Source organism: Nicotiana attenuata, chromosome 8 (assembly GCF_001879085.1).
Source record: "Nicotiana attenuata strain UT chromosome 8, NIATTr2, whole genome shotgun sequence".
Lineage (NCBI taxonomy): Eukaryota > Viridiplantae > Streptophyta > Magnoliopsida > Solanales > Solanaceae > Nicotiana > Nicotiana attenuata.
This window is the reverse complement of record NC_031996.1, coordinates 39,491,340-39,504,962: the sequence shown is the minus strand read 5'-3', so window position 1 is coordinate 39,504,962 and position 13,623 is coordinate 39,491,340. Positions and strand designations below refer to the sequence as shown.

Genomic DNA, 13,623 nt, shown 5'->3' with positions numbered 1-13,623 from the left:
TAAACTCGGTGTTCATTTCCCCAGCTCCAACAAAGGAATACAACCTCATATGGAACTTGACTCCGAATGGCCAATTCACAAATAAATTTGCTTACTCCTTCCTAAGTAGGAGTGACCCCGGCCTTCATCCTCGTGAGGAAGGCTCCTTCAAATGGGTCTGGAAGCTACAAGCTCCAAACAAAATTAAGAATTTTATTTGGCTCCTCACCCATAAGAGACTTCCCATTAAGAGTTACCTCCATAGAATTGGGATCAACTGTGATCCCCAATGTCCCTACTGCAACAACGGCCACGAAACTATTGACCATATCTTCTTTGAGTGCCCTAATGCTGTCCACTTCTAGAATGAAATACTGTCCAAATCTTCTAGTGACAGTACACAACACACTTCGGCATTCAATGGCCATCAGTGGCCATCAACATGGAACCCAATCAGAAATCTGTCTTACAATAGCAATATCCTATGGGACAACCACATTCCCTTCTATGTATGGCACATTTGGCTAACAATAAACAATAATTTATTCAATAACAAAAAAGAACACATCAACTCCACAAACACAATCTCCAAAGCTACTGAATACTTTGTGCTTATAAAAAATGGCTCTAGCAAAATAACACATCAAATTGTAATAAAATGGGAGCCCCCAAGAAGAGTTTCTACAAGCTAAACACGAATGGAGCACCTAAAGAGAACAATGTTGTACCGGATAATCAGTGGCAACCAATAAGTATAAGCAGGTCTGGTCCAAAAATATCCCATCTTTTCTTCGCATATGACCTAACCCTCTTTGCTAAAGCTAATGACATGAACTATAACACTATCCTTTCCATTATGCAGGAATTCAATGAACAGTCAGGTCAGAAAATTAATCTTGAAAAATCAAGGGTCTTGTTTTCCTCAAACACCCCACAGGACTCCATCCAAAATCGCATCAACTCTATGTCCATCCAGCACACTACCTCCTTTGGAAAATAACGTGGTTTCCCCATTTTTCATAAAAAGCAAACCAGTGTAGACTTTCAATTCATCATTTATAACATGCAATCCAAACTGGCTGGTTGGAAAACAAGCTGTCTAAACATGGCTGGCAGAACTATGCTAGCAAAAACTTCTTTGAACAACATTCCTAGCCATGTCATGCAGTACATCAATATGCCCACTAAAATCACCAAGCAGATTGACAAAATCCAAAGGAACTTTCTTTGGGGCACCACTCCTGAAAAGAAGAAGCTCCACATAATCAAGTGGGAGGTGGTCACAAAGAGCAAGGCTGATGGAGGTCTAGGACTCCAAAAGGCTAATCTCTCACAAATCTTGCATTGAGGACTTATAAAAATACCAACAGTCTATGGGCAAGAGTTCTAATCCATAAGCACTGTCACGTGTCCAATAATGCTAGGATACTTAGAGCCTCTAGATTTCCTAGACATCCAAAATCAGCAACCTGGCAGTTTATCCTAAGGGGGTGGGATACTTGCTGCAAAGCAAGCAGATGGGTAGTCCACAAGGGAAACAGGGTCAGTTTCTTAAATGATACATGGATTCCCAATCAGCCAGCAATAGACAGTTGATTGAGGGCCCTTTAACCTAAAACGACCTCAATGCTAAGGTTAGCTTAATCCACAATCTAGGAACTTGGGACACTTCCTGCCTGTCTATTGTTCTTCCCCCAAGTATCCTAAATCTGTTAAACTCGATGTTCATTTCCCCAGCTCCAACAAAGGAATACAACCTCATATGGAACTTGACTTCGAATGGCCAATTCACAAACAAATTTGCTTACTCCTTCCTAAGCAGGAGTGACCCCGGCCTTCATCCTCGTGAGGAAGGCTCCTTCAAATGGGTCTGGAAGCTACAAGCTCCAAACAAAATTAACAATTTTATTTGGCTCCTCACCCATAAGAGACTTCCCATTAAGAGCTACCTCCATAGAATTGGGATCAACTGTGATCCCCAATGTCCCTACTGCAACAACGGCCACGAAACTATTGACCATATCTTTTTTGAGTGCCCTAATGCTGTCCACTTCTAGAATGAAATACTGTCCAAATCTTCTAGTGACAGTACACAACACACTCCGGCATTCAATGGCCATCAGTGGCCATCAACATGGAACCCAATCAGAAATCTGTCTTACAATAGCAATATCCTATGGGACAACCACATTCCCTTCTATGTCTGGCACATTTGGCTAACAATAAACAACAATTTATTCAATAACAAAAAAGAACACATCAACTCCACAAACACAATCTCTGAAGCTACTGAATACTTTGTGCTTATAAAAAATGGCTCTAGCAAAATAACACATCAAATTGTAATAAAATGGGAGCCCCCAAGAACAGGTTTCTACAAGCTAAACACGAATGAAGCAGCTAAAGAGAATCCAGGGATAGGAGGATCAGGAGGGGTATTTAGAAATCACAATGGTGACTGGATAATGGGGTACATGGATAACACCCCCCCCCCCCCCACAACAATCACTATGGCAAAATTGCAGGCACTCCTAAGGGGACTACAACTTGCGGAACAAAATAACTTGGCTCCCCTAGAGATCAATACTGACCCCTCTGAAATTATCAATATGCTAACGAAAGGAAGCCTTATTTATGACCCCTTAATTTGTGAATGCAGGTCGCTAATTCACAGGATGGACAGGGTGGTAGTGAAGCACACCTATCGGGAGCAGAACAGAGTCTGATGCATTGTCCAAGGAGGCAGAGAAAGAAGTTCTTTTGAACAAGTCTAGGATATTGTCAGTTCCTCCGATGTTTGTCAATGATGTATTTTGGGCAGACATCCTAGGAACTGAATCGGTTAGAACTTTTGTGGGTTGTAATATAGACTCAATCTTGCATAATATTACTACTGTGGGGGTACTACAATACCCTAAAAATGACTCTGCTGTATTATCTTTTGTTATCTAGCCATATATAATATTGCCCTTTAAGCAAAAAAAAAAAATACTTTGTGAAGTTATAGCCCAAAAATAATAGGCTAAGATTCAACATTCAAGTCCAAATAGGTTCTCAAAATTACTATTCATTTTTTAAAAATGCTCAAAGCTTTTAATCTAATTTTCGAATCAGTAATTGTGACTCAAACACTAGTTGAACATACCAAATCTATTTGGGTGGTGAAAATTAGATTTTTAAGATAATCCACCATTGTTGAAAACGCTTAAATAAGTGGGTTTAAATTTCAATATGATTTTATGAGAAATTTGGAGTGCATACTATTCTAGACTTGTTATAAATAGTATAAAGAGGTTGTCTACAAAATTTGAAGTCATCTAATGAAGATTTGGACTAGTGCACCATTGTTGAACAAGCTTAAATAAGTGGTTTAAATTTCGAATTTAGTTTTGTCAGAAATTGGGAGCGGATGTTATTTAGACTTGTTAGATATAATATAAGGAGGTTGTATATAAAATTTGAAATCATTTAATGGATATTTGGACTGATTTTGAACAAGAATTGCAACTGAAAATCGTGGAAGAACTTTCCCTACATATTCTTGTATAAAAGTGTATAAGATGTGTTTATACACTCATATACTCTGTTATACATAATTATACAAAAACTGACTTCATTTACCTCTTTGCGTCTTTTTTGAAATTTAACTCAAATCTTGCTCAAATCTACTCCAAATCACTTTAAATTTAAATTTTTAACTCCTTTTGATGTTTTCAATCAATTGGAACAACACCCAATCCAAACAACTAACAAACTCAAAAAAATCATATTTTCAAAAGCAAAACTTTGAATGGACTCCAATGGCTGACTTCTATGCTTCAATTTTCTTTCATTGCAATCATCTTTTCTCTGACAAGGGGGATTAGAAATATTTTTAAAAAAAAATCCATGAAAAAAATGGAGTCTTATATGCAAAAGCTCCCACCTTTTGTCTCAAAATTTCAATTTCTCTATACTTTTTGTGGTTTGTTGGAATAAAGAGAAAAAGATAAATAGCAATAGCGTGAGAAAAGAGAGAAGAAATGAAAATAAAAGTGGAAACTAAATATAACCTTTAAATAATAAATGTGGGCTAAAGATTGAAAAGTAGCCATATTTATAAGTGGTCATTCAAAAATAGCCACAATTTCAAAAGTAATCGAAATTTAGCCACTTTTCATGTAAAGATAAATTTGAACAAAAAAACGGTTCAAAATCCGGAAAAATACTCCAGTATAATATTTTCGGTCCAGCGTAATATACTGGAGGTTGGAGCACCGGTGCTCCAATCTCCAGTATATTATACTGGCACTTTTGCGTGTTGGAGTTCCAGCATAATATGCTGGAAGTTCATACACAGGTGCACTGATCTCCAGTATATTATGCTGGAACTTTCCGTGTTGCAGCAAAATAGTGGCTGTTTTTCAATGACTTTGCAAATGCTGGCTATTTTTGAATGACCGCTCAGAAAACTGGTTACCCCGTGCTATTTTTATGTTTTTTTATGTTATGTGCAACCTGGACCAAACAGAGTAAGGATTTCAAACCTGGGCCATTTTCGATAATATATCGGTCCAGCGTAATATACTGGAGATTGGAGCACTGGTGCTCCAATCTCTAGTATATTATACTGGCACTTTTACGTGTTGGAGTTCCAGCATAATATGCTGGAAGTTCATACACAAGTGCACTGATCTCCAGTATATTATGTTGGAACTTTCCGTGTTGTAGCAAAATAGTGGCTATTTTTTAATGACCTTGCAAATGCTGGCTATTTTTGAATGACCAGTCCGAAAACTGGCTAGCCCGTGCTATTTTTACGGTTTTTATGTTATGTGCAACCTGAACCAAACAGAGTAAGGATTTGAAACCTGGGCCATTTTCGATTTGGCCGTTGAGCCAAGTGACAAGGGCAGTATGTGTTCAAATGAAACATTTCTTGGTTCTAGGGGTTATGATGATGTGCATGGCGGGTACGGTTTTGGGGTTAGGAATGAGGGAGGTAATTCACTATTGGATTTTGCTAGAGCTTTTGATTTGGTTATAGCTAACTCGAGTTTTCCGAAGAGGGAAGAGCACCTGGTCACTTTCTGGAATTCAATGGGCAAGACTCAAATTGACTATCTTCTTTGCAGGAAGTGTGATAAAGGTATGTGCATTGACTGCAAGGTCATCCCAAGTGAGCACCTCACGACTCTACATAGGCTCCTAGTTATGGACCTGGAGATCAAGAGGAGTAGGAGGAAGAGGGCGGGGTGCAGGCAACCTAAGATCAAGTGGGGTAACCTGACCAAGGACAAAGCTCAGGAGTTAGGGGAGAAGTTGTTGGCTATAAGGGCCTGGATGAGTAGGGGGGACGAGTCTAGTATGTGGTGCACCACTGCGGATTGCATTAGGGTAGCTGCTAGAGAGGTCTTAGGGGTCACGAAAGGCTCTCCTAGGTGTCATAAAGGGGATTGGTGGTGGAATGGAGAGGTTCAAGGTAAAGTGGAAGCTAAGAAAGCTGCTTATTTGAAGCTAGTGGAGAGTACAAACGAGGAGGAAAAAAGGACTTATCGGGAGTGTTACAGAAAGGCAAAGAAAGAGGCGAAGTTAGCAGTTACGACGGCTAAGAACGCGGCATTTGCTCGTTTGTACGAGGAGCTCAAGGGCAAAGGCGGGGACAAGAGGGTGTACCGGTTGGCCAAGGCGAGGGAGAGGAAAGCCCGCGACTTAGACCAAGTCAAGTGCATCAAGGACGAGGATGGAAAAGTGTTGTTGGACGAGGCACTTATTAGGAGAAGATGGCAGACATACTTCCATAAACTGTTGAATGAGGAGGGGGATAGATGCATTGTGCTGGGTGAGTTGGATCACTCCGAGAGTCGGCGGGATTCTGGGTACTGTAGGAGGATTACGGTAGAGGAGGTGGAAGGGGCGATGCGTAAGATGTGCAGGGGCAGAACGACGGGGCCAGACGAAATCCCGGTGGAATTCTAGAAGAGCGCGGGGCGGGCAGGTTTGGAGTGGCTCACTGGGCTGTTTAATGTTATTTTTAAGACAAAGAAGATGCCCGAAGAATGGAGGTGGAGTACGATGGTTCCGCTTTACAAGAGCAAGGGTGATATCCAAAATTACAATAATTATAGGGGTATTAAGCCGTTGAGTCATACTATGAAGGTTTGGGAGAGGGTGGTGGAGGCCAAGGTGAGCAGGTGTGTGTCTATTTCCGAGAATCAGTTTGGATTCATGCCGGGACGTTCGACTACGGAAGCGGTTCATCTGGTAAGGAGACTAGTGGAGCAGTACAGGGAGAGGAAGAAGGATTTGCATATGATGTTTATTGACCTTGAGAAAGCATACGATAAAGTCCGAGGGAGGTCCTGTGGAGGTGTTTGGAGGTTAGCGGTGTTCCAGTAGCGTACATTAGTGTGATTAAGGATATGTATGATAATGCTAAGACTCGGGTGAGGACTGGGGGTGGTGACTCGGAGCATTTCCCTGTGGTGATGGGGTTGCACCAGGGATCGGCTCTTAGCCCATTTTTATTTGCCTTGGCGATGGATGTATTGTCGCGTCACATCCAAGGGGAGGTGCCTTGGTGCATGCTATTTGCCGATGATATAGTGTTGATTAACGAGACACATGGCGGAGTTAACGCGAGGTTGGAGGTTTGGAGACAGACCTTGGAGTCTAAAGGTTTCAAACTGAGTAGAACCAAGACGGAATACTTGGAGTGCAAGTTCAGTGACGGGACCCATGATGCAGACGTAGAGGTTAAGCTTGATGCTCAAGTTATCCCCAAGAGAGCGAGTTTTAAGTATCTCGGGTCTATTATCCAGGGTAACGGGGAGATTGATGAAGATGTCGCGCATCGTATTGGAGCGGGATGGATGAAGTGGAGGCTCGCTTTCGGTGTTTTTTGTGATAGGAATGTGCCGTTAAGACTTAAGGGTAAGTTTTATAGAGTGGTGGTTCGACCGGCTATGCTGTATGAGGCCGAGTGTTGGCCAGTCAAGAACTCCCACGTGCAGAAGATGAGAGTAGCAGAGATGAGGATGTTGAGATGGATATGTGGGTGTACCAGGAGAGATAGGATTAGGAATGAAGATATCCGGGACAGAGTAGGAGTAGCCTTTGTGGAGGACAAGATGCGGGAGTCGAGGCTGAGATAGTTCGGACATGTTAAGAGAAGAAGCATTGATGGTCCAGTTAGGAGGTGTGAGAGGTTGGCCATGGAGGGTTTGAGAAGAGGTCGAGGTAGACCTAAGAAGTATTGGGGAGAGGTGATTAGGCAGGACATGCCGCTGCTTCATCTCACCGAGGACATGACCCTTGATAGGAGAGTGTGGAGGTCGAGGATTAAGGTAGAAGGTTAGTTGGTAGTTTATAGTTGTTCACCGATAGTTTTAGTAGTATGCATGTCCCTTCATATTCTTAGATTTTTATTATGTTATGTGGTTTTGTTCGCCTCAGGTATTGTATTACTTGTGCTATTATTTGTTGCCACTTATCCTTTACCTTTCCCTTTTTTTTTTTTTTTTAATCTTCCATCTTTCTTCCTCCCTTACTTTCCTCTTCTTCTTGCCCTTCCTGAGCCGAGGGTCTATTGGAAACAAACTCTCTACCTGAATTAGGTAGGGGTAAGGTCTGCGTACAGACTATACTCCCCAGACCCCACTTGTTGGGATCAAATTGGATTTGTTGTTGTTGTTACTGTCTAAAAGAAATATATTGATCTTTAAAAATTTATTATTTATTCCGCCCAAAAGAAAAAAGAAAGCAAAGTCAGAACTGAAGCAACAACAAGACAAAAAAACCAAAACAATCAATAAGAACCCCTCAGTATCTGGACTGTAATGTGTACATTGGGCAATCTCAAAATGCAGTCTTTTTCACCATTTTCCTCTCTTTCTTTCTTCCTCCTGTTAACAAGTCCGAGTAATCCCCTTTTTACTCTTACTTTTTAATTTAAATAATTTCAGTAATCATTTGTCTAGTGTTGCTTATGTTTCTTTATATGTTAAAGTTCTTTCAGGTTTTGTGAAAACTGCCTTAACCCAAGATGGGTTTTGCTCTGCACCATCAATTCTTGACGCTGATTCTGATTCCAGCTCTCAGCCGCTTTACTGGAAAGTTACTAACCCCACACTCTCCCCTTCTCATCTCCAAGGTCAGTACATTGTTGTGCTCCATATATACCACTATTGGAAAGAAGGGAAAAAAAGAATCCATCAAGTTCAGTTTTTAATTGTTGTGAATTTATCAAGTTCATGTCTGATTACATGTAGATTAAATTAGACTAATGTGAAAGGCTTTTATATTGTCAGTGTATAACTTAAAGTTATTGGCTAATGGTGTGCAATGAAAAAGTTACTGAATGCTATTGTTACTTGTTTGATTATAGACATGCCGTGGTTAATATTTATTCATGCCCGGTGTTTACACCAAACCATACTAATTTACCATGGCCAAGTCACAAATTAAGTGTATATATTTATTTCTCAAAAGAAAGATAAGAGTGTAGGTGAATACATCTATCCTATATTCATTGGCTTGGTGTAAACACTAGGTGCGGGGTAAGATTTTACCGTGTTCTATTCTCTTAGCAACCCCACAAACAATTAGATGTCTTTTTTCTTAGGATATCTTTTAGCATTTGTTTTACAATGACGCTTTTGCAAATTTTGTTAAGACAATGATGATGCAGATGAAACTAAATTTGGGGTTATTTATTTGGTTATTAATTTATTTATTCTTTGTTTGCTTGCAGACTTGCCGGGATTTACTCGTAGTGTGTATAAGAAGGACCATGCTTTCATTACTCCTGAAAGCCATGTATTCAGCCCTTTGCCTGATTGGTATGCTCAACCAACCATTTGCATTGTCTGGTTGATAGATTCATAAATCTTGGTTGATTGCTCATCTAAAACAATTTGGCAGGTCGAATACTTTAGGCGCCTATCTAATCACACCAGCAATCGGCTCGCATTTCGTCATGTACTTGGCAAAGATGCAAGGTATCTTCTTGAGTGTTTCAATGTTGCTGCCATATTTTTGCAGAATAATTAAGGATCTTTTCGTGTTAATCTGCCATTTAAGCTTTCATGTTTATATGTTATCCGGTGGTCTGGTTTCAGATTATGTTCAAAATGTCAGGGAGGGTGGTGGTGCATCCCTATTTGTATTCTCCTAATTTAAGAGAAATGTCAACAAAAGGAAAAAAAAAGTACAACAACAACAACAACAACCCAGTATAGTCCCACAAGTGGGGTTAAGTGGGGTCTGGGGAGGGTAGTGTGTACGCAGACCTTACCTCTACCCCGATGGGGTAGAGAGGTTGTTTCCGATAGACCCTCGACTCAAGAAAAGGAAAAAAAAGTATGTAGAGAAAATGCTACGAAGACCAAAACAAAGGCTTCTAAAGTCTATTATATCCTTTTTAAACTAGCAAGAGTGAAGACTCTATAGGCACATGATGCTACAGACATTAGTCTCTATCCTCAGCTCCAAAACCAAATGATGTTCGCCAGAAAAAGTTGCATGATGCATTCTGTAAGCGCTCTATGAATGTTTGGTTGTAACTATTTGAAATTTTTCCATCTTGCAGAAAATTCAAAATCGGGGCTCCCTCCTAGTGGTGTTGAAAGGTGGGCAGATTTTTAGTGATTGTTTCTTTTTTCAAAACTTCTTCACGCTGAGTATACTTAAAACTTGGCACATGCCTCTTCCAATTAGAGCCTCTTGTGCAATATTTTTCTAATTGCTATTTCACAACGAAACAAAAAGTTCTAGTACTTCCTTTGTATAGTTTTTCTAACTCTTGCAAAATCAGGTTCATATTTGTGGTCCAGGGAAGTGTGGTTCTCACCAACATGTCCGGGAATGTCCACAAACTAACAGTACGCCAACTGTACTTTTATAGCCTGCCATTTCTCTTATTACTGTAATGAAGTTTGAGAAGCTGCTGCTACACAGCTGGTTAAATGCCAGGCAACCATCAATTTTGTGTATAAGGAAACGATTCTACTTCATTTTTCCTATTCGTGGCAGCAGATATCAATTTGCTGCCCCAATGATGCTTTAACTCATAGTTGTTGAGAATCCATTCAAATGTGAGTGCCATGCTTTAGGTTAAGGCTATATAGTGAAATTTGTTTCAGTTATACAATGTGTTGTGTATATAAAGTCATCCAACATAGCTTATAGTGGTCTTACACTACTCCACCCGTTGCTTAATATTTTGGGTCAGAGCATAGATTCTTTAGTGCAAAGTAGGTAAATCCCGAGTTCATGTTTTAGCACCGCCTATCAACAAAACATTTTGACGTACTTGGTCTAAGAAAAAAAAGACTCAGAAATCGATATTGAGGGCTGTTGTAGACTAAAATAAATAAAGAAAAGTTTCATCATCTTTTCAGCAATTTCCAACCCCCATGAGATTTTGAGGACCTTTCTTTAGCTATCTGATACTTCTTCAAATATGTCAACCGAATTTGAGAATTTTGGTCTATTCGTTTTATCAGTTTCTGATCTCATCTCTCAGATTTTAAGGGGTCCTTTTATCCAGTATCTCTTCAATGATGTCATCTATATTTTAGACTTTTGGTTATTGGATGAGAAATGGTGATTCGAACAATAAGGAGCCTATCTTATAATTATGAGTTCCTAATATACAAGACGCTTAAGCTGTCGTCTCCTTGTTTCTCTTACTCCTAGATTTCACGTGGTATTGGAGTCAATCTTTAACAATCCCATTTTTAAACTCGTAAGTCCCCATTAGATCACAAGTCCAACTATCAACTCTAGAATCAGATTATACGTGTGGGAGGATGTTGAGTTCTATGGTGTCCCAATTCAGGCATCTAAGGACATTCCCAAGAGTTATATATAGGTCTTGCCGTCTTGGTATACTCTAATTGTTACTTAAGATTTTAGTTTGGTATTCAGATTTCAAAACTTTATTATTCTATCTCACCTTGACATCTTTCAATCAATAAGCAGATCCACCTGCCTCTTCCCCCACTGAGACAACTTGAATGAAACCTGTAGACTTATTATGCCTTCTAACTTCACATGCAGGTTGATTCGTATGCTTATCTGCCTCCCAATTTTGATCATGCAGTGGAAACTGATGCAGCTGCTACTCTTGTTGTATTTGAAAGGAGGTCAGTCTTTTATTTCATGCTACCTCATGTTGGTGTCATTCTGTACACTCGGATTGACTTGTGGCATCGTAACAACATGCGTTATTTTTTCAACATCTAACTTTGATTGCCAGGTTTCTTGTATATTTTAATTCTAAATGCTCATAGTCTTCTGTTTTAGGTATTCTAGCTTGGAAAATCATGTTACTGAGCAAATTGTTGGTTCAACAGAAAAGCAGCCCCTTCTTGAAACTCCTGGCGAGGTATTCTTTTCCCATCTCTACTATTTTAAATACAATTTGATTCCCTTATTTGAACTATATTATTCTATTTCTTTCTCCTCTCTATTCGAAATCATAAAATTCAAGTCCCTTGGAGAGAGAAAGGAGGTTTCTTTTTCCTTATTGTTATAGAGTTTTGGTTTTAATCGTAGAATACAATAACATCCTTTTTATTTCCATTTCTTTTTATGTTGCCAGATTTTTGAGCTAAGGAAGCTTCTGCCAACATCTTTAGCTTATGATTTCAATATACACGTGAGTTCTACCGCTTATCTGTGGCTTGTTTCACCTTACTTGTACCTAATTTATTATACTCCGGATAACTTTTAACTCTGACATATGAGCTTGCTTAGAGTTGGTAGAGTTGAATAATATAAAACTTCTGCAAATGAATGAAATTTTGCTTAGATGTGAACAAGGTTCCTTGAAGCTGGCTGAAAGTGTATCCATAGTAATTTTTTACCCACAGGCAAACTTATACACATAGAACTAAAGGTATACAATAGTCTTGCTTGGATCTTCATCAGTAGTCTTTTCCTAAATTCTTTTTTTCCTTTTATTTTCTGCCACATGTTTCTGCCTGCGGAAGATCATGGATTTCCAACCAGGAGAATTCCTCAATGTCAAGGTATGCTTTTCCACTAGTATTGCTTGTGTCCCTTTCCTTGGTTCTCCTAGTTCTGTCACATTGTATCAGCAAGGGCTTGACTTGTATAAAAGAAGAAGACATAAAAGTTATTTTACATTGCCTATACAATATTTGACGGTATTCTGTAGCATTAATTTATTACACTAGATGATTAACTGGCATCTTGCTTGATCTTCCATAATATCGTTGAGAACCGATTGTTTCTCACCTGCAACTACTTCAAGTTGTATATAAAACGTATTTCTGGCTGAATTGCAGGAAGTTCATTATAACCAGCATGGTTTGCTGCTTTTGGAGGGGCAAGGTATTTATCGACTGAGTGATAGCTGGTAAGGATCAAACTCTATATATTGAGCCTGGATTTGATAAGATCTCCTGGAATATTAAACTCTATCAATTCTTTTACGAAGAAGCTCATGATTTTAAAACTGGGAAATGATTTGAAAAGTGTGTGCCCATTGAACATTACAGATGCCTAATCACAATAACATCACTATAATGTTCATTACCTTTGACTGCTATCCTTAACCAATCAACATTTCGTAGTCTGAATATAAAATCTAAGATCTGTAAATGATGGAAAATTTGCTTGCCATGAGATATTAGCCTCAAGAATTAGCACCTTCTTTGTCTATTGTAATTTATCCAGTCAAGCATTCATCAGGGTTGTTAAGTCCCTGATCTTTTGGGTGAAGCCATTTCTGATGACATATCTCTGAACTTCTTTTTAGATATTGATAGTAAAGGAATAGAACTTTAACATACTCTGGAATAGATTTATTGCTTTCAATCCATTGAAACTTTAGAAACCTAAAGTCATGGTCTAACATTCTGTCATTTTCTTTTGGATAGGTACCCCATTCAAGCCGGTGATGCTATTTGGATGGCACCATTTGTGCCTCAGTGGTAAGTGAGAGATACAGGATCTTTCTACTGCAAGTATGTGAAAGCATGTCTTAGTGATTACATTGCTCTTCCTGTCAGGTATGCTGCACTGGGAAAGACACGTTCGCGCTACTTGTTGTACAAAGATGTAAACAGGAATCCACTGTAGTGACATTCGGCAGATCGCTCTGTTCTGAGTATCGGTTCGAACAGCATGCTTTGCACAATGCTGTGCAATGTCACTTTTTCTCCTTGATCACCCTATCTTTTGGGCTGACATAAACCTTATGTGCATTTATTGAATTCTTAGTTAAAACAATCACCTATCATTGTTGGCTTTGTCAGAATGAGGAAAGAAAGAACTTAAATATTTCCAAATATCTTGCCATGTTATCTTAGCATGAGAAAGGACATACGAGAATGATACGTCATACGTCCGTTTATTTCTTTTTTCGAATTCCGGTCTTCTATCTATATAGAATAGGAGAAGCAAATTCATATTATTATGCCAAGTGTCAAAACAATCTATATAGAATAGAAGAAGCAAATTCATATTATTATGCCAAGTGTCAAAACAATAATTGAACACGTGTCCACTTTTAGGACAAACCTCCAACCAACTTGGAGGTTAAAAAAATAATTTAAAATTTAAAATGGAAATAATTTTAAAAAAGAAATATTTACAAAGAAATAGGGAAAAAAACACCTGATACAATTCGAGTGT

The 13,623-nt window shown here is 39.0% G+C and overlaps 1 protein-coding gene across 4 annotated transcripts; it reads left to right on the top strand.

The window, feature by feature from the left end:
* LOC109231303 ((S)-ureidoglycine aminohydrolase) lies at positions 7,732–13,336 on the top strand. 4 transcript variants are annotated; one of them, XM_019396930.1, is made up of 13 exons: positions 7,732–7,872; positions 7,976–8,110; positions 8,711–8,798; positions 8,881–8,957; positions 9,548–9,587; positions 9,773–9,839; positions 11,020–11,105; positions 11,266–11,347; positions 11,564–11,620; positions 11,955–11,993; positions 12,273–12,343; positions 12,867–12,920; positions 12,999–13,336. In XM_019396930.1, exons 1-13 carry the CDS (start codon positions 7,797–7,799, stop codon positions 13,066–13,068), a joined length of 942 nt encoding a protein of 313 aa, XP_019252475.1. In that variant the 5' UTR covers positions 7,732–7,796; the 3' UTR covers positions 13,069–13,336. The 4 variants fall into 4 exon arrangements, with proteins under 4 accessions (XP_019252475.1, XP_019252472.1, XP_019252474.1 ...); XM_019396927.1 differs by having other exon boundaries at positions 7,967–8,110; XM_019396929.1 differs by having other exon boundaries at positions 7,732–7,878.